Below are 20689 nucleotides of genomic sequence, written 5' to 3' on the forward strand. Positions count from 1 at the left end.
AGGGTCTACACCCTGAGAAGAAAAACAGAAGAGACAGGAAATACAACAGGCAAAGAACACCCAACATTTAGCAAGGGCCACATGAAATCCATAAACACAGACCCATCTAAGACATCAAGAAACACTGATAAGGTAACAAAGGGACTCAACTGAGCACGGGAAAGAAGTAAAATAAATAAGAGATAAAACCACCACAGAAATGGAGGGCAGCACTGAATGCAAAACAGCGGCACAGCTGAAAACAAAAAGCTGGCTGGAAAAGTGAGCAAAGTGAGGGAAAATCATGAAGAGGACTGGAGAGAAAAATACCCATACAGAAGACAAAGAATACTTAACATCTGCTTAATTAGTGTTCCCGAAGAAAGAAAATGAATAAAATGTTAAAAAAAATTTTCAATATGTAATTTAAGAAAACTTTACATACATGTTAAATCTACAAATTGAAAGAACATGCTTACATACAAAAAAAATTCCAGTGTCCTTTAAATCACAAACACGTCGCAGTGTAACGAGTGGTTCTGCGGAGCTGCCCTCTGCTCCACCACCGTTGTCACTGCTGCTCACGGCCCATTGCTTCCTCCTGACTTTTCATCGTCCTGGACGCTATTTACTCTACACTTGAACTGATTTATTATTATATGGGGTTCCCATAGCACGGTACCACACCTCCCTCCAGATGGGGCTTAGTAATCAACGTGAAAACACACTGAGACGACAACACCCAGCTGTCCGAGAGTGTGAGTGAATGTTTTGAGCAGCCATTTCCTTCTAGGCACATATGAAGGCCATGCCTATTTCTGGGGTTCTCCCAAGAGGTTTTATGAAAAGTTGGCAGGGGACTTCCCTGGTGGTCCAGTGGTTAAGAATCTACCTTCTGGGACTTCCCTGGTGGCGCAGTGGTTAGGAATCCACCTGCCAATGCAGGGACACGGGTTCGAGCCCTGGTCCAGGAAGACCCCACATGCCACAGAGCAACTAAGCCTGTGCGTCACAACTACGGAGCCTGCGCTCTAGAGCCTGTGAGCCACAACTACTGAGCCCTTGTGCCATAACTACTGAAGCCCGCGTGCCTAGAGCCCGTGCTCCGCAATAAGAGAAGCCACCACAATGAGAAGCCCACGTATCGCAATGAAGAGTAGCCCCCGTTCGCCACAGCTAGAGAAAGCCCGCATGTAGCAATGAAGACCCAACGCAGACAAAAATAAATAAATAAATTAATTAATTAAAAAAAAAAAAAAAGAATCCACCTGCCAATGCAGGAAACACGGGTCCCAGCCCTGGTTCGGGAAGATCCCACATGCCGCGGAGCAACTAAGCCCGTGCACCACAACTACGGAGGCTGCGCTCTAGAGCCTGAGAGCCACAACTACTGAGCCCATGTGCCACAACTACTGAAACCTGCATACCTAGAGCCTGTGCTCTGCAACAAGAGAAGCCACTGCAATGAGAAGCCCGCTCGCTGCAACTAGAGAAAGCCCATACGCAGCAACGAAGACCCAAAGCAGCCAAAAATAAATAAATTTATTTAACAAAAAAAAAAAAAAAAAAAAAAGAATCCGCCTTCCGCCTTCCAATGCACGAGACGCAGGTTCGATCCCTGGTCGGGGAACTAAGATCCCACATGCTGCTGGGCAACTAAGCCCGTGCGCTGCAACTACTGAGCCCATGCAGTCTGGAACCTGCGCACCACAACTAGAGAGAAGTCTGAGCACCACAATGAGAGATCCCGAGTGCCGCAACTAAGACCCAACACAGCCAAAAATAAATAAATATTATAAAAAAAAAAAGTTGGCAGGTCAGGGATATGATCAAGATGTTTTTATTTTGCCTTTAACTATAAGTATGTATTTTAAAAGTTGTAATTCGATCTTTCTGTTAAAGTTTCCAACTTTTAACTAGCACTATGAAAATAGCTTGATTATCTCTTTTTCTAAGAGACGGGTGCTGAGGGATAAAATGTTGGGCCCAGTCTTAAAGCCTCTGAATCTCATTTTCCTCCCAAGTTCAACATTGGGTGTCCAGGGTTCAGCTGTGTATTTAGTTCTGTAAACCTGCCCGGGCAGCCTCCTGCGGCATCCTGAACAAGAGGGCAGCGGGAGCAGCATGGCACCCAGGGTCCCCCCAGCACTGCCCACTCAGAAAGGACCGACCACGGTCAGCTCTGCGCCAGGCACCGCTGCAGGCTGTGCTGGGCTGGAGCTCTGGACTCAGGGTCTGTGCCTTGTTTTCTGTTGCTGTTTTTGACTGTGTGACTTGAGAACTTTTATTGTTTCCTCACACATGTTGATTTTGTTTTCCCCAGTTTCCTTAAGATGGTTCAGCGTGAAACCATCAAACTGAAGAAGGCGCTTGAGAAGCCGGCCAATGACATGCACAGATTTTGAACTACGCAGACTGGGTCCCATCCCGGCTCCTGCAGCGGCCGGTGGGGCGACCTGGTCACTTTATGTCTCTGGTAGCACCATGCCTACCTGGGACTCAGCAATGCTGGTCCCCTCACCTGGCCAGATTTTTCAGGGAGGGTTGTGGAACCTAAAGAACAGGGTGACAATTCTGGAAAAAAACCACCTGCAAAGGGCCAGCTCCTTGCCGGGCCCAAACTCTGCTGCTGCAGGCCCAAGGCCATCGCAGGCCCGGCCCAGCCCCTTCCTACCTCTCCAGCCCCTCCAGCCTCCCCGGCGCCATCTGTGCAACCTTGGACAGGGCTTCCCGGCTCAGGGGTGCCAATCGAGAACCAGATGTTCACCTGCTTGAGCCTGAGAACAGCAGGGATCCCTTAACCTTGCCACACAGCTCTGGGGGGCCATCTGCAGGCCTGAACTAGGTCACTGATCTTTCTTGCAGAGTCCCTTCTTTGCAATATGGCTGTAACAAGTGTTAAATGGCCTAGAGGCAGCCTTAATTTTTTTATAAATTGAGTTTATTTATTACATGCAAAGCCCACACCTACAGGTTACATCACAGAAAAGCATAAACAAAGCTCTTCAACACAGATGAAAATATGATCAACACAAACATTATACAACATATTAATCTCCTAAAGAATCTTAGGAGTTAATGAACTCTGTGAAAATGGAGTTTAATGTCAATAGGTAGAGCCTCATTTTGCTCTCTATACAACCAAGATTAATACATAGAATTGGACTTTCAGAGACCTCCAATTTCTTTTCCCTCTCCTAAAAGTGTGTTTAGAGTCCTTGTTTAACAGAAGGGTCTGAACACTCTGCAGGAAAAGGAAAGAAAGAACTTTCAACACTCAGGGCATCGAAGCACAGACTGGGGCAATCGACTTCACCATCAGCAAGAACCTGATTCTACAGGCAGATCCAGCCAGGAAGGTGTCCGCCTGCGCCAGGAACACGCAGCCTCACTCCTCGTCTATCAGATCCTGTCGGTGCCGCAGCGGCGTCTTAGCCCACGAGCTGCCCTCTCGCAGCACAGAGTGGCTCCCGCCAGACAGAGCGGGCCCTGACATGACACAGGGACACTGAGCACTGACCCAACACAGAAGTCAGCTCCGGTGGGCCCCCCAGCCTCTACAAAGGCACTGAGGCCACCTCCAGCCTGCCGCCCTGCCTGAGCAGCTCAGCGAGAGGAGGGCTGCTGGGGGGAGGGGCCCTTCCACCCCTGTCCTCACTGAGCATGTCCCCGCGTACACGCCACTGCGTCTGAGGGGCTTTTTGGAGGAAAGAGCTTTATAAAACCACTACTGTGCTTGTGTGAGGATGCTGAGCGTTATCTACCACACCTCTTACGGCCCAACCTATGAAGTCACACTCGCACTTTCTTTCAGAGCGAAGTGCCAGGGAACCTTGGCTTCCCCTAACTGGTGGGTTGTGTCTCAATGTGGACTACGAATTTCGTTCTTTATTTTAGGTACTGGTACCTAGGAGTAGAACACAGGTCTGTTTGCGCAAAGTCAACTTGGAAAATGTAAAATATGATAAAATTACAGTACTTTATCCCTGTAAAATCTACAGGGATTTTACACTCAGAGATCACTTAGTTCTGCAGGAAACAAATTCACTTTGTGCTACATGACGTCAGTGTCACAGTCCTCTGCCTTCCACCTTATGTGCTATTAAGCTCTACAAAGCGTCTACTCACCCCATCCCAGAGCCAGATAATCATGGAGGCCACCTTGTCCCTGACAGATAGCCAGAGCCTAATCAATTTAGAGTAAGTGATCTGGACCATGTCAAACTACACTCGTGACTCAGTGTTATAAGTCAGTGTTCTCAACAGAGCTACTTTCACCTTTAAAAAAAAAATGGTGTTTCACGGCTGAGAAAAGACACTCAGCTAAAACTGAAATTACATATAATTCCTACTCCAGAAGATCCTGTTGAAGGCATTGTTAACCAGACTTTTTTTTTTTTTAACATCTTTATTGGCGTATAATTGCTTTACAATGTTGTGTTAGTTTCTGCTGTATAACAAAGTGAATCAGCTATATGTATACATATATCCCCACATCCCCTCCCTCTTGCGTCTCCCTCCCACCCTCCTTATCCCACTCCTCTAGGTGGTTGCAAAGCACTGAGCTGATCTCCCTGTGCTATGCAGCTGCTTCCCACTAGCTATCTATTTTACATTTGGTAGTGTATATATGTCAATGTTGTTCTCTCACTTTGTCCCAGCTTACCCTTCCCCCTCCCTGTGTCCTCAAGTCCATTCTCTATGTCTGCATCTAAGTTCATGCCCCTAAATTCATGCCCCTAAGTTCATCAGAACCTTTTTTTTTTTTTTTAGATTCCATATATATGTGTTAGCATACGGTATTTGTTTTTCTCTTTCTGACTTATTTCACTCTGTATGACTGACTCTAGGTCCATCCACCTCACTACAAATAACTCAATTTCAGTTCTTTTCATGGCTGAGTAATATTCCATTGCATATATGTGCCACATCTTCTTTATCTATTCATCTGTTGATGGACACTTCGGTTGCTTCCATGTCCTGGCTACTGTAAACAGTGCTGCAATGAACATTGTGGTACATGCCTCTTTTTGAATTATGGTTTTCTCAGGGTATATGTATGACCAGTAGTGGGATTGCTGGGTCATATGGTAATTCTATTTTTAGTTTTTTAAGGGACGTCCATACTGTTCTCCATAGTGGCTGTATCAATTTACATTCCCACCAACAGTGCAAGAGTGTTCCCTTTTCTTCACACCCTCTCCAGCATTTACTGTTTGTAGATTTTTTAATGATGGCCATTCTGACTGGTGTGAGGTGATACCTCATTGTAGTTTTGATTTGCATTTCTCTAATGATTAGTGATGTGGAGCATCTTTTCAAGTGTTTGTTGGCAATTTGTATATCTTCTTTGGAGAAATGTCTATTTAGATCTTCTGCCCATTTTTGATTGGGTTCTTTGTTTTTTTCATATTGAGCTACATAAGCCGCTTGTATGTTTTGGAGATTAATCCTTGGTCAGCTGCTTCATTTGCAAAGATTTTCTCCCATTCTGAGGGTTGTCTTTTCATCTTGTTTATGGTTTCCTTTGCTGTGCAAAAGCTTTTAAGTTTCATTAGGTCCCATTTGTTTATTTTTGTTTTTGTTTCCATTTCTCTAGGAGGTGGGTCAAAAAGGACCTTGCTGTGATTTATATCATAGAGTGTTCTGCCTATGTTTTCCTCTAAGAGTTTTATAGTGTCTGGTCTTACATTTAGGTCTTTAATCCATTTTGAGTTTATTTTTGTATATGGTGTTAGGAAGTGTTCTAATTTCATCCTTTTACATGTAGATGTCCAGTTTTCCCAGCACCACTTATTGAAGAAGCTGTCTTTCCTCCATTGCATACTCTTGCCTCCTTTATCAAAGATAAGGTGACCACAGGTGCATGGGTTTATCTCTGGGCTTTCTATCCTGTTCCATTGATCTATATTTGTTTTTGTGCCAGTACCATACTGTCTTGATTACTGTAGCTTTGTAGTATAGTCTGAAGTCCGGGAGACTGATTCCTCCAGCTCCGTTTTTCTTTCTCAAGATTGCTTTGGCTATTCGGGGTCTTTTGTGTTTCCATACAAATGGTGAAATTTTATGTTCTAGTTCTGTGAAAAATGCCATTGGTAGTTTGATAGGGATTGCATTGAATCTGTAGATTGCTTTGGGTAGTATAGTCATTTTCACAATGTTGATTCTTCCGATCCAAGAACATGGTATATCTCTCCATCTGTTGGTATCATCTTTAATTTCTTTCATCAGTGTCTTATAGTTTTCTGCATACAGGTCTTTTGTCTCCTTAGGTAGCTTTATTCCTAGATATTTTATTCTTTTTGTTGCAATGGTAAATAGTGTTTCCTTAATTTCTCTTTCAGATTTTTCATCATTAGTGTATAGGAATGCAAGAGATTTCTGTGCATTAATTTTGTATCCTGCTACTCTACCAAATTCATTGATTAGCTTTAGTAGTTTTCTGGTAGCATCTTTAGGATTCTCTATGTATAGTATCATGTCATCTGCAAACAGTGACAGTTTTACTTCTTCTTTTCTGATTTGGAGTCCTTTTATTTCTTTTTCTTCTCTGACTGCTGTGGCTAAAACTTCCAAAACTATGTTGAATAATAATGGTGAGAGTGGGCAACCTTGTCTTGTCCCTGATCTTAGAGGAAATTTAACCATACTTTTCAGTTGTCCAATTACCTTTCTAAATTTCTGTGTTCATTTCTCTTCCCTTCGCCATATCCTAAGAGCCCCATTCTCTACAAGGTAGAAAAGAGCCAGCTATCTGTTGCCTGCTGTTTACCTGCTTCATGTCTTAAAATGTGTGGGTTTCCATATGGGTTAGAGCCTGCTCTGTTTAATGGGCAGGAAAAAAGGAGGTATATCTGGAAAGATGTGTAAAGTTCTCTCAGTTTTCTTCCTTGTATTTCTTATCAGCAGCACAGCTGACAAGGCTGAGTAAGGTCTGCGGGTGACAACACCGTGTTGGTGTGAACACCCTGAGTTTTTTCCAAATGCTCTGGTGGTATAAGGGAATCTCCTTGATTTTCCGAGTCACACATTTGAGTTTTCAGGGGGAAAGGGGTATCAAGTCTAAAACTTACTTTCAAATGGTTCACAGAAAAAATGTATTTATACAGAGAGAAAGACATAACAAACGTGTTAAAAATGTTTCATGTTTGGGGAATCCAGATAAAGAGCATATGGGAATTCTTTGTAACATTCTTGCAACTTGTAAAAGTCTGAAATCACATAAAATAAACGTTTAAAAAATCATCTGTAAAGGGCTAGGATGCAGAAATGAGATCAGTTACAATATTTCATAAAGATACAAAGGGTTAGCCATCCACAGCACCTGGGTATAAGTCAGGGTTCCCCAGAGAAACAGAATCAACAGGATATATACACAGAGATTTATTTTAAGGAATTGGGTCACATAATCATGGGGGTCCAAGACCAAAATCTGCTGGGGTGAGCCTGCAGGCTGAAGACCCAAGAAGGAGCGGCATTTGGAGTCCAAAGGCCTTCTGCTGGAAAATTCCTTCTGGCTGGGGAGGGATGCGGAGAGGAAGAGCGGGGAGGTGGGTGTGGTGGGGGTATCAGTCTTTGTTCTGTTCAGGCCTTCAACTGATTAGAGGCCCATCTACATTACGGAGGGTAATCTACTCTCCTCAAAATCCACTGACTTTAATGTTAATCTCATCTAGAAAACACCTTCACACAAACAACCAGAATAATATCTGACCAAATATCTGGGCACCATAGCCCAGCCAAGTTGGCACACAAAATTAACCATCACAGCCTGCAGGAGCAGAGGCTAGACTGTCTTCTAAGAAAAATCACGGCACACACCCAAAGCTTCCTAATCTCATAAATGACGGCTTCAGCCTACCTTCCATTTGGCAAGCTGTCAGGGTAATCAGCAACACGAAACATCTGCCCCGCCCCAGCTTCTGGCCAGAGAAAGTAACTCTGAGCTCTCTGCTATCAGGGAAGCTTGCCCATGGGATACAAGGTCAACTTCACACAGATGAGGGCAAACACATCAGAACAGTTAAGTGGGTCAAAAAGATCCCAGCGCTGGACCCACTCCTGCCTAATTAAAACAAAATTTCAGAAGTAGGGGTTGTGTGCAGCCAAGGCAACAAAAAACTGCTCTAGATCATCTTCCTTTAACTCCCAGATCCAGCCAACCATAAGATTAATTGTATTCATCATGATTATCTTACTAGAAATATTTAGGACAGCAGTTTGGACCCAGTGGTAGAGCTCCTTTCCTTAGTCCACCAGTATGGTTATGCCAAGAGCTCATGGGGAAGAGCCATGGTAAACTGGCCAGTCCATCCACTGCAGGGATGCAATCAGGCCAGCTGTCCACATCGTACAACGTCTGCTTTAAAGACCCATGGAAGAAATCTCGCACCTGCTCATTCTAGAATTTACTGCAGAGATTCCATGACTCCCATAACTGGGCATGATCTGCAATCTGCTTTGGTTGCCAGAACTTACATCTGCATTTTGTGTCCTGACCGTGCATCTGAACTTAACCCACCTTCCTACCCTTACTGTCTTGCCCCAACTTTCTCTTTGAGGTCTTCTATGAAGTTGAAACTTTTGCAGCATATCTTGCTTGAGCATTCTCAAATTCTTTTTGGATGGAATGTTAATATAAACTGGAAACATTTTATCAGCAAACACAAAGCTACAATGTTTTAGAACGGCAAGGTACTCAGGGATGGATTACCTAGCTTGACCTTCCTTATTTTAAAGATGAAGAAACTGAGACCAAGGAAGGTTAAGAAATCCACCCAAGCCCAAGGGTCAAATAGGCCAAACGGTAAAGCCAGGACTTGAGGAGCCTGGATTTGTGTGAGCCATCCCTCACCACCCAGCTCTTTTCCGTCCCTGAGTTTGCGGTGGAGTCCTGACCTTGCCATCACTTCAGAGACTCCTGGAGCCGTCTTTAGAACTAAGCCTGCCTCCTGCCAAGAGCAGACTTCTTAATTTTAGCCAGATTCTTTGACTTGCTGATTTGCCAGGCAGCTTACTTGAAAACTCTTCCTCTGAGCACTGAGCTTCAACTGTTTCTACTATTACCAAAAATAGAGCGCTTGAGAGTTATGAAACAATAGGTGCAGCACAGCACTATACTATTTTGTGTAATAAAAACAAATGTTTCTACCTGCACAGAAAAAGAGATGTGGAACACAAGATGTTTGTAGCATTTACAGTGTTACCACTAGGTGGTGAGATTACAGTTAATTTTTTCCTTTTGGCTTATCTGTGTTTTCTAATTTTTTCTCCAATAATCACAAGGACTTGCATAACTGTTTTAAAGTAAATAAAAATATTAAATAAAAGCACTTTAACTTATTGTTTAGATCGTCAGGCTGCCTAAGTCTGCAGTGCAGTGGTACACATCCTTGAAGCCGTTCTTAGGCTGGGGATGTGGCTCTGCAGGATTATTACTGGGAGACCTTCCATGTCCTCTCAGCTCTGATCCTCCTGGGGCTTGTTTCTTGTCCGTTACAAGCAAACATGTAACTTTTGCAGAAAAAGGAGATGATGAGCTTATTTTCAACATGAATTAGCCAGACTGAAGCACTCAAATTCCAAGTTTCCACTTTCAAATGACCTTCCTATCCAGGACAAGCAAACAACCTTCCATTTACAGGCTGTGTGGCTTTAAAGAAGAGAAAGGTTTACACCTATAGCCACATAGCAATCAGTGAGGATCAGCAAACCTGTTTTGTTAGAGGGATTTAATCCTGTTCATGAAAGGTTATTTCCGTAATCCCTGAGCCCATCACTAGCCTTTTCAGGATCTAAATATAGATGAACACTCTAATGGGACCCCATGGTGTTTCGGTGTGTTCTGGTCCAGCTGCAGGGAAATACCCTTGAATGTGCTGTCAGAGATGTACCTTGTCACCTGCTACATGAATAACTATGATATTGCAAATCAGAGCTCTGCCATCAGCAGGGAATTCTGGGGGAGCCACTGCCTGTTGGCCAGTTTCCCTGGCAAAGTCATCCCAAGCCCTTGTTGAAATAACCTGTTTCTGCCATTTGGTGCCACTTCTTTCTTCACTGTCTTGCATACTAAATATGAAGATCCTAGTTGGTATTCTAACAAATCTGTCCTTTTTACCACCTCTCTTTTAGAAAAAAAGAGTGCCCCAGAATAAGTTTGGAAAAGCAACCAATCTCAGACTTAGCAATTATTAAACATTTAACGCCCTACAAAAATACTGTAAATTACTATCAACAAAGCAACTGCCCAGTGCTCAGGTGTACACTGCAAGTCAAATCCTTGCAAATTGGCTTCAGGCCTGCAAGTGTGTCCTTTCCTCACCAGTTTTCACTCTACATTAGTATAGTAGAAAGGATAAAACTCTCCATGGTCAAGAGGAAAAAAACAAAAACAAAAAACCAAACAAACAAAACTGGTGGCAGGGGCCTGGCCAAGCCCATACCCATCAAACTGAAAACTACCAGTTTGGAGAATCATATTTACTGACTTGGAAAGCTGCTAAAAAAGCTACAAATGTTGATGAATGAAACAGAAGAGCCACAAAATTGTATATACAACATGCTTTTTAAAAGTGTGCATATATATTCAAGAACAGGAAAAGGTGTAGAAGGACATACACCTATAGTTTAACACAGTTAATAACGGAGGTGATAACCAAATTTTCTCTCGTGTATTTTGTACTTTTCAATCATAAACCTACATGTGTGTAAAATGTAAAAAGAATAAACAATTCCTTAACGTCGGCCAACCTTAAGCTAAGTGAAGCTCTTCAAGGTAGGTGTGAGCGCCTGGAAGGCAGAGCCCATCACTGCGGGCTCCTTCTCCTCAGCAGGCTTCCCAGTGACGCCCCCCATCTCTGCCCACCCGGACAGCAGGCCGCAACCGCAGGGCTCCAGGCCACCCAGTACGGGAGGTTAGGGTTAGGCGACGCCGTGTGCGGGGATGCCTCACCCGGTGGTCTCTCCTCAACTGGGGGGCGGGGGGGTCGCTCCCCATCTCAGGGGGCTCTCTTCACCTGGGGGGGGTCTCTCCTCACCGGGGGTCCCTCCCCACCCGGAGGGCGGTCTCTCCCCATCTCGGGGGAAGGTCCCTCCTCACCGGGGGTCTCTCCCCACCCCGGTGCCGCCTCACCTTGGGGTCGCGCTCGTAGTAGTGCTGCTGCGTGCGGATCCAGCGTCCCACCAGGTGGTCTCGCACCGTGTGCGCCAGCGCCAGGTAGTAGTCGCGGCGCGTGGCCACGTTGCGGTCCTTGACGAGCGTGAAGTGCAGGTGCCGGTTGAAGCTCTTCCGCACCTCGGCCACGTCGCCCAGCCCCGCCAGCCCGCGCACGCTGATCTGCTTCCGCCTCTCGCCGTCTGTCAGCGGCTTCGCCATCGCGCCGGCAGTCCGAGGAGGACGAGGAGGGTAAGATGAGCCGCGGAGACACACCCGCACGGAGGATGCTGCAGCTTCGCCGGCTGCCAGGCCGCGCCTGCGCACTGCGCTGCGGCGGCGAGGAAGGGCGGTGCTGAGGGTGCGCCTGCGCGCTGCGCCGGACCACATGAGGGGCGGGGCCTGAGGAAGGGCGGGGTCGCAGGGTGGGAGGGGCCTCCTGGAGGGGCCGTGCACTTACCCCTGGGTGAAGGAGTATTGCTGAGTTTCTCAACTTGCAGAGCTGAGGATGAGGTCCTGGGCTTGTGGCCCATTCCTGCCAGCAACCCTCTTCATGTCCACTCCCTGAGACAGTGTCTCCTCCTGCTCCTCCCCCTCCCTAAAGCTGCTCACCTGGTTCCTACCTGCAGGTCCTCATCTGGGGCCCTCTTGCTCACTCTCACCAGCAGCCCTCTGGTCTACACCCACTAGCACCACCGCTGCTGTTCCCCAGGGCCGTCTTCGGGTCCCTGGCTTCAGTGTTGCTCCCACTGCTCCTCCCTGATCCTATCTTGGCCTCTGGGGTCTCTGCATCAAGGAGAGTCCTTACAGGTTGGTTTAACATTGAAAAACTGGCAGTATTCACTGAAGCTAAACACCTACTTCTGACCCAGCAATTCTAGTCCAAAGAAAATACCCAACAGAAATGAATGCTTGTACCAACCAAAAGGCATGTACAGAAATGCTCATAATATTCAAATATTCAAAATAGTCCCAAACTGGAAACCACGCAAATGCCCATCAATGCTGGACTGATAAATAAACTGTGGCATATTCCCACAGTTGCATAGTCCCCAGCCGGGAGAATGATCGACCACATCCAATACGCAGACGAACAATGCTGAGTGAGAGTAGGCAGCGCTAAAGAGCACAGCCTGAAGGATTCCACTCACGTGAGTTTCTAAGACTGGCCAGTCTCTGGGCCTGCAGACCTAGGATGGTGCTGAGCCTTAGAGGTGGACATAGCTGGGAGGGGAGGGGCAGGGAGGGGGAGTGGGTGAATCTGTGGCATCTGGAGAAGCTCTGATTACATGTGGTGTGCAAGCTCATCACTGCACACGTGGCAGCTACCCCACGTGGGGAGCGTCTGTGGGTGTGGTCCTGGGGCAGGGCCCCGTGGGGGGGTGGGTCACAGGTGCGGCCCAGGGCCTTCCACCATCTTTCTCCACAGCTCATCCTGTTTCCTTGCCCTCCCTCCACACCCAGCGGGGCTCCAGATCCTTCTTTAGGCCAAAGCCTTCCTGCTTGCTCCCAGATCCAGTGCCAATAACATCAGGCCTGGTGGGCCTGCCTTCTCTCCCAAGCTCCCAAGGGCTCTCTCTCAGGAGCCGGTCCTCCAAGAGGAAGTCTGGGTCCTCCAGCCATTTCATTCCCTCTGTATCTAGTCCATCCTTAGCTGCTCTTTTGGGTCCTCTTGCTGGGATTCCTGTGGTAGTTTCCTCATGGGCTCCCCTGCCTCCCAGACACTCCCCAGAACCATCCTACCCAGGCTGCAGACTGGACAGCCCCTCAGCAGAGGGCTGAGCCCAGCACAGCTCCTGCAAACCACAACCCCAGCCAGGTAAGCTTGCTAAACCAGTCTCAGGCCCTCCCTAGCAGGTCCTCAGGCTGGGCCTGGGGGGCTAGAGGGGACAGGTGAAGGCAGGCACCCAACTGCAGCGGGTAGTCATTCTCATGTGTCCCATCCCAAAGGGACCAGGCAGAAGGGGAAGTGGTCAGAGCCGGGGTCAGTGAGAGAGGTGGGAGTGGGGAGAGAGAAGGAGCTCCCGAACTGTGGAGGCTGTGGGGCCGTGAGGGGCTGCGAAGGACACACAACCAACATCCACAGGCCTCCCTGGTCTGGATCTTGCCCTCTACAGCCCTCACCCCTGGGGAGTCCCTCACTGGAGGGGCGGATTTGCAGTGAAGGTCCTGCAGCCTGCTTTCAAGCTGCATCTCAGGGGGCTGCCTCTGCCCACCCTCAGCCCAGGCTGGCCCACCACCTGTTTTTATATGGCCCTCAAGTTAGGAACGCTGTCTACATTTTTATTTTTTATTTTTTTAATAAATTTATTTATTTTATTTATTTATTTTTGGCTGCGTTGGGTCTTTGTTGCTGCATGCGGACTTTCTCTAGTTGTGGCGAGCAGGGACTACTCTTCGTTGTGGTGCGCGGGCTTCTCATTGTGGTGGCTTCTCTTGTTGCAGAGCAAGGGCTCTAGGCATGCGGGCTCAGTAGTTGTGGCACGTGGGCTCAGTAGTTGTGGCTCATGGGCTCTAGAGCACAGGCTCAGTAGTTGTGGCGCATGGGCTTAGTTGCTCCGTGGCATGTGGGATCTTCCCGGACCAGGGCTCGAACCCGTGTCCCCTGCATTGGCAGGTGGATTCTTAACCACTGTGCCACCAGGGAAGCCCTACATTTTTAAATGATTGAAACAAGTGAAAAGAAGAATAATTCATGATGGGGGCTTCCCTGGTGGCGCAGTGGTTGAGAATCTGCCTGCTAATGCAGGGGACACGGGTTTGAGCCCTGGTCTGGGAAGATCCCACATGCTGCGGAGCGACTGGGCCTGTGAGCCATAACTACTGAGCCTGCACATCTGGAGCCTGTGCTCTGCAACGGGAGAGGCCGTGATAGTGAGAGGCCCGTGCACCGCGATGAAGAGTGGCCCCTGCTTGCCACAACTAGAGAAAGCCCTCGCACAGAAACGAGGACCCAACATAGCAATCAATCAATCAATCAATTAATCAATAAAATAAATCTTTAAAAAAAAAAAAGAATAATTCATGATGTATGAAAATTACATGAAATCCAGATTTCAGTGTCTACAAATAGAGCTACACTCATTCCTTTATATTTTCCGCAGGGCTGCTTTCACACATCCATGGCAGAGCTGAGCATCGTGACAGAGACTGTATGGCCTGAATCCACCCCTTACAGAGGGTGCTGCCCCTGACCTGGAGTGTACGCTCCTGGGGGAGGGCCCCATGTCCCCAGCACTGCCTCACACTCGCAGTACCCCGAATAGAGCGAATCCCCACGGTTCTAGGTGCCGCATGCCAGGCAAGGGTGGACTGAGGTGTGGGAGGTGGCTGGCCTGGGCAGAATTCTTGAAGCCTCTTTAAAATTCACTAGATCGCATTGGGAAAACGCACATTAAAACCCCAGCGGGCAGCAGGACTTACCTGCTACATACAATGGTCAACATGAAAGTGACTGACAGGGACTTCCCTGGTGGTCCAGTGGTAAACAATCCGCTTTCCAATGCAGGGGACGCAGGTTCGATCCCTAGTCAGGGAAGTAGGATCCCACATGCCACGTGGCAACTAAGCCCACGTGCCACAACTGCTGAGCTCACACACCTCAATGAGAGAGCCTGCATGCTGCAAACTACAGAGCCCACATGCTCTGGAACCTGTGCGCCACACTAGAGAGAAGCCCGCGCACCGCAAGGAAGAGCCCGCATGCCGCAAGGAAAGATCCCGTGTGCCTCAACAGAGATCCCGCGTGCCACAACTAAGACCCAACACAGCCAAAAATAAACTAACTAACTAAATAAATAAATGCTCTTTAAAAAAAAAAAAGCAGCCTTTAAAAAAAAGAAAGAAAAAAAGAAAGTGACCAACAGCACAGAGTGGTGGTGAGGCGGTGGAGTGCTGCTCAAGGGAGTGTAACCATTACAGCCATGTTGGAAACAGTGTGGCAGTTTCTTATAATAAAATAGTCAATAGTTAAACATACACTTACTACGTGGCCCAGCCATTCTACTTTTAGGTATTCATCCAAGATAAATAAAAACCTATGCCCACAAAACAACCTGTGCAAGGATGTTCACAGGAGCCTTATCACTAATGCCCCAAACTGGAAACAGCCCAGGTGACTATCAACAGGAAAGTGAAGAAACAAAGTAGGATATTGAAATAGTGGAATACTAACTCAACCATAAAAAGGAATGACACCGGTGAATCTCACAAATATTATGCCGAGTGGAAGGCCAGACACAAAAGAGCACATATTGTACAATTTCATTGACATGAAGTTCCAGAATTCGCAAAAGTAATGTGTTGTGATGGAATTCAGAACAGTCCCCCAGGGACCAAGGGTAGGGGGATTGTCTGGGGAGTTTCTGGGGTGACAGAATAGGGATATGGGCTACATGAGTGTATCTGTCACAGTGGTTTGAACTCTATTCTTAAGATCTGTGCATTTTACTATATGAAAATACCTCTATAAAGATATTCTTTAAAAAAAAAAAAACTCAGTAGGTCAGAAGTAAAAGCTAGAAAGAGCTTAAGTACCAAAAACAGCCTCCATCAAACAGGAAGCCTTTGCAAATCCAAGCCTCTAGGAAGCAACACTGAGTTCCTCCTGAGATTCATTTTGTGCAGAGACATTCCAGCTGAAGCTTCGAGCTGAGTATGAAGAGTCCATCCAAGAGAGAAGTGAAGGAAGTCTTCTTGCTGAAAGCCTATTTGCTTTGCTAACCCTTTAGCCCTGCTGTTTGGTTTGGGTGGAGTCCTACCAGGAACTCCCACTGGGAAAACAAGAGAATATTTGGCTCCACAGGAAATTTGGGGGGCAGAGAGGGAAGGTCAGTGTCCCTGTTCTCCGGATTTTCAATTCTCCTGCTTTCTTTTAGGCAACATTTTGTGACTCAGTAGGCAGTCGAGGACCCCTCCCCATGAGCCCAGCCCCTGCAGTACCCAAGGCTTCATCAGGAAGGAGCAGACCTGACCCTCCGCCTGCCCCAGGGAGGGAATCTTCTCTCAGCCTACAGGCCTGAGGGGAGGCAATGAGGAGACTGAAAAAATCTAAGGGTTGCCTTTTCAATTTGTTGATGGTGCCTTTGCTGTGCAGAAGCTTTTTAGTGTTTAGTGTTTATTTTTGCTTTTATGGCCTTTGCTTTTGGAGTCAGATTAAAAAAAAAAAGTTATTGCCAAGACTGATGTCAAGGAGTTTCTACCTATGTTTTCTTCTAGGAGTTTTACAGTTTCAGGTCTCACGTTCAAGTCTTTAACCCATTTTGAATTAATTTATGTGTACGGTGTAAGATTGTGGTCCGGTTTCTTTCTTTTGTATGTGGTTGTCCAGTTTTTCCAGCACCATTTATTGAAGGGACTGTCCTTTCCCCACTGTATATTCTTGACTGCTTAGTTGTAAATTAATTGACCATATATGCATGGGTTTATTTTTGGGCTTGCTATTCTGTGATCTATGTGTCTGTTTTGATTATTATAGCTCTGCAGTATAGTTTGAGAGCAGGGTGCATGATGCCTCCATCTTTGTTCTTCTTTCTCAAGATTGCTTTGGTTTTTCAGGGTCTTTTGTGACTCCACACAAATTTTAGGACTGTTCTATTTCTGTGAAAAATATCATCAGAATTTTGATAGGGATTGCATTGAATCTGTAGATTGCTTTGGGTAGTATGGACATTTTAACAATATTAATTCTTCTGATCCATAAGCATGAAATATCTTTCCATTTATTTGTGTCTTCTTCAATTTCTTTCATCAATGTTGTATAGTTTCCAGTGTACAAGTCTTTCAAAAGCTTCTGCACAGCAAAGGAAACCATCAACAAAATGAAAAGGCAACCTACTGAATGGGAGAAAATATTTGCAAATCACATATCTGATAAGGGGTTAATATTAAAAATACATAAAGAACTCATACAACTCAATAGCAAAGCAAAAACAAAAACAGAAACAAAACAAACAACCTGATTAAAAAATGAGCAGAGAATCTGAACAGACAATTTCCCAAAGAAGACATACAGATGGCCAAGTGCATGAAAAGACAAGTGTTGGCAAGGACGTGAAGAAAAGGGAATCTTGTGCACTGTTGGTGGGAATGTGCAGCCACTATGGAAAGCAGTGTGGAGATTCCTCAAAAAACTAAAAAGAAGGACTTCCCTGGTGGTCCAGTGGCTAAGCCTCCATGTTCCCAGTGCAGGGGGCCCGGGTTCGATCCCTGATCAGGGAACTAGATCCCACATGCCACAACTAAGAGTTTGCATGCCGCAACCCCCAGCCATATGTGCTGAGCACCTCGAGCCCTGGAAGTTATGTTTGGAGCCATCCCACTGCCTGTGTTCTGTGCCACAAACATGCAGCTCTGGCGCTCTCCTGACCTTCAGAGAGGCCTCTGGAGAGGATGCCTTATAGGGGGATATCTGCTTCTGAGCCACATCGATCTGAGGCAGACACTGAGGTTTACAGGACTGCACTTAAGCTCTTAGACAGAAACCTCTATCCGCCAATCAATAACACAGAAAAGCAAGACATCAGGGACTGTCAAAATGATAGAGGCAGTCAGGCCTGGAGCTAGTTTTTATTTCTCTTGACTCTATAACTATTTTTCTAAATATTCCGTGCTTGGACTTCCCTGGTGGTGCAGTGGTTAAGAATCCACCTGCCAATGCAGGGGACACGGGTTTGATCCCTGGTCCAGGAAGATCCCACATGCCGCGGAGCAACTAAGCCCGTGAGCCACAACTACTGAGCCTGCGCTCTAGAGCCCATGAGCCACAACTACTGAGCCTGCGTGCCACAACTACTGAAGCCCGAGTGCCTAGAGCCCGTGCTCCACAATAAGAGAAGCCACCACAATGAGAAGCTGTGCACCGCAATGAAGAGTAGCCCCCACTCACTGCAACTACAGAAAGCCCGCGCAGCAATGAAGACCCAATGCAGACAAAAATAAATAAATTTATATATATATAAAAAAGTATCCCATGCTCATTATGATCGTGATGATTGATTCTTCAGCAGAGAAACCTGCTTTTGATAAATAGCTACATGCAAGGTCTGATGTGATGAAAAATTTCGTCTGGAGACACTCTTAACTTGGGAGGCACACCAGCTTGGGGTTTGGAAGCCTCCAGACCTGGGTCCTAGTGGGACCCTTCAGCTCCTCAGCCACTGACCTTCAGCTCAGACAGTCCCAGCCTCTGGGCTGCGTGACAGAGATGACAGGTACCTGCCCGTGGCTGCTGTGGTGATGAAATCACTGGCTCCGTGCCTGACACCCAGTAAGCTCTCCATCAACACAAGCCATTGTCATTACTGTAGCTCAAAATAGAGAGATGCTACATGTGGTATGCTTATCCCGCCACGAACTCAACATAATTTTCAAGGCGAATCCAAGGACCTTGAGTGTGAAGAGGCCTTGGAGGTGCCCGATTCTGACCTCTCACCCCCAGCAGGGACCCCTTCTCGGGCACCCTTGAATGCTGACGTGCGTGAATGAAGAGCTGTCTTCTTTCAGGACATCTTTCCTCATCAGCAGCTTCCCTGTGAGTCTGAGCTCTGGCCTCTGGAGCCACACAGGCGGGGCCAGGCTCTGATAATCCTTACAGTATTTTTTGGGGGGGAGGGCAGGCGGATTGCAGGATCCTAGTTCCCTGACCAGGGATCGGACCCGTGCCCTAGGCAGTGAAAGCGAGGAGTCCTAACCACTGGACCATCAGGGAATTTCCAACCCTTACAGTATTGAGAACAGCTGTCAGAACCCCACCCACCTAAAGCCTCTTTCCAGGCCTGTGATGTCATGATTCATAGTACGAAATATATGTTTGGTCTTCATCCCTGCTCCTGGCTCACAGCTCCCCGAACCCTTGGGATTTCCTAAGCATAAGAGCAATGGGAGCATCTTTTGTTGCATTTGGTCTTTTGTCCTCAGTCCTATTAGCCCTTTCAATCATACTTGAATTTGCACTAATGAGATGATTTTTGGAAAGCCTCTAGGTAACCACAGGGTGAGGGCTGGTTGCCAGGGGAACCAACCAAGTGATTAGAGGGCTCAGAGATTCCGCCTTTCCTAGGCCCAACCTCTGGGGTGGGGACAGGGGCTGGAGATCAATGACTTCATCAATCAAACCTATGTTAATGAGGCCTCCATAAAAACCCCCAGAGTACAGTGTTCGGAGAGCTCCCAAGGTGGTGAGGTGTCGGGAGGGTGGTGCGCCCGGGGAGTGTGGGAGCTCCGCACCCTCCCCGATGCCTTCCCCTCGTGTCTCTTCCGACTGCCTGTTGGTTTGTATCCTTTGTGATAAACTGGCAATAAAAACTAAACTGTTTCCCTAAATTCTGTGAGCCTCTCTAGCAAACTATAGAATCTCAGGAGGGGGTCATAGGAACCTCTGATTTACAGCTGGTCAATCAGAAGCCCAGCTGACTAGCTGGACTTGAGAAGGGCCTCAGAAGGGCGGGCAGTCTTGCAGGACTGAGCCCTTAACCTGTGGGGTCTGACGCCACCTCCAGGTAGATGGTGTCAGAACGGAGTTGAATGCTGCGCACACAGCTGGTATCTGAGAATTGCCTGGTGGGAAAAGCCCCACACGTCTGGTCTCAAGGTGAAGCACTGAGAGCCTAGTGAGGGGTGAGTGGAGGAGAAGACGGAGAAAACAGAGTCTCCTTCACAAGGATGAACGCTCCTCACATTTCATGGTCTCCAAACAAGTCACTTAAAAACTTTACCACAAATTGCACACCCAAGTGTGGCTTTTCACAGTTCTTACCTTGGGAGACTCTATTTATATTACAGACCTGTGATGATTCTGCACCCTTCTGAAAGTTCCCTTTGGGAATTGCCTCATGATCTTATTGCCATCCTTGATTTTATCCAAAAATGGTATTATCCCAGTTCGAATATCATATTTGCCTTCCAATGATTCTGAAATTGTTCTAAAAATCATATCCACCCCGAAACAATGATTTGCTGTGCCTGAGAGTATTCAAAAGCATGTGCAGGGGGTTCTTAAAGTAATGTAAAAACTAAAACTGTATTTTAAAAAAGCTGTTTTGTTAACTTTTAAAACTGTATCATTGGGGAAGCCTTTCTAATTATGACACAAACCCCAGAATGCATCAAATAAGATAAATTATATCAAACTGTAGTAAATTAGATACATTTAGGAAATTCTCTGGTGGTCCAATGGTTAGGACTTGGCGCTTTCACTGCCGGGGCCTGGGTTGAAGCCCTGGTTGGGGAACTAAGATCCCACAAGCCTCACAGCACGGCCAAAAAAAAAACCAAACAAACAATTAGATATATTTAAATACATTAAAATAGTAAAATTGTGTATTGAAAAAATATTGTAAAGTCAAAAAGTAATAATAAAATGGGGGAAAATGTGCAACACATTCTACCACGATAGCCAATTTCCTTAATATATAAAAATCTCTTAAAATCAGTAAGAAAATGACCATAATCTTACAGAATAATTGGCAATGGACATGAACAGATGTTTCACAGAAAAGGAAATACTCAGACACACACACACAAGATGAATTAGATCAGTGCCTAGTAAAACTATCA

General features: G+C 46.5%; 1 protein-coding gene across 1 annotated transcript in view; it reads right to left on the reverse strand.

Moving 5' to 3' along the window:
- Nucleotides 1-11474, reverse strand: part of PYGB (glycogen phosphorylase B) — a 53507-nt gene extending 42033 nt beyond the window's left edge. The window contains exon 1 of the mRNA XM_082359020.1: nucleotides 11114-11474. Coding sequence (XP_082215146.1) covers nucleotides 11114-11356 — 243 coding nt within the window. The 5' untranslated portion in view covers nucleotides 11357-11474. The remainder of the gene's footprint in view (nucleotides 1-11113) is intronic.
- Nucleotides 11475-20689: the final 9215 nt, after the last annotated feature.

This window comes from Balaenoptera borealis (assembly GCF_965194805.1).
Source record: "Balaenoptera borealis genome assembly, chromosome: 16".
Taxonomy (NCBI): Eukaryota; Metazoa; Chordata; class Mammalia; order Artiodactyla; family Balaenopteridae; genus Balaenoptera; species Balaenoptera borealis.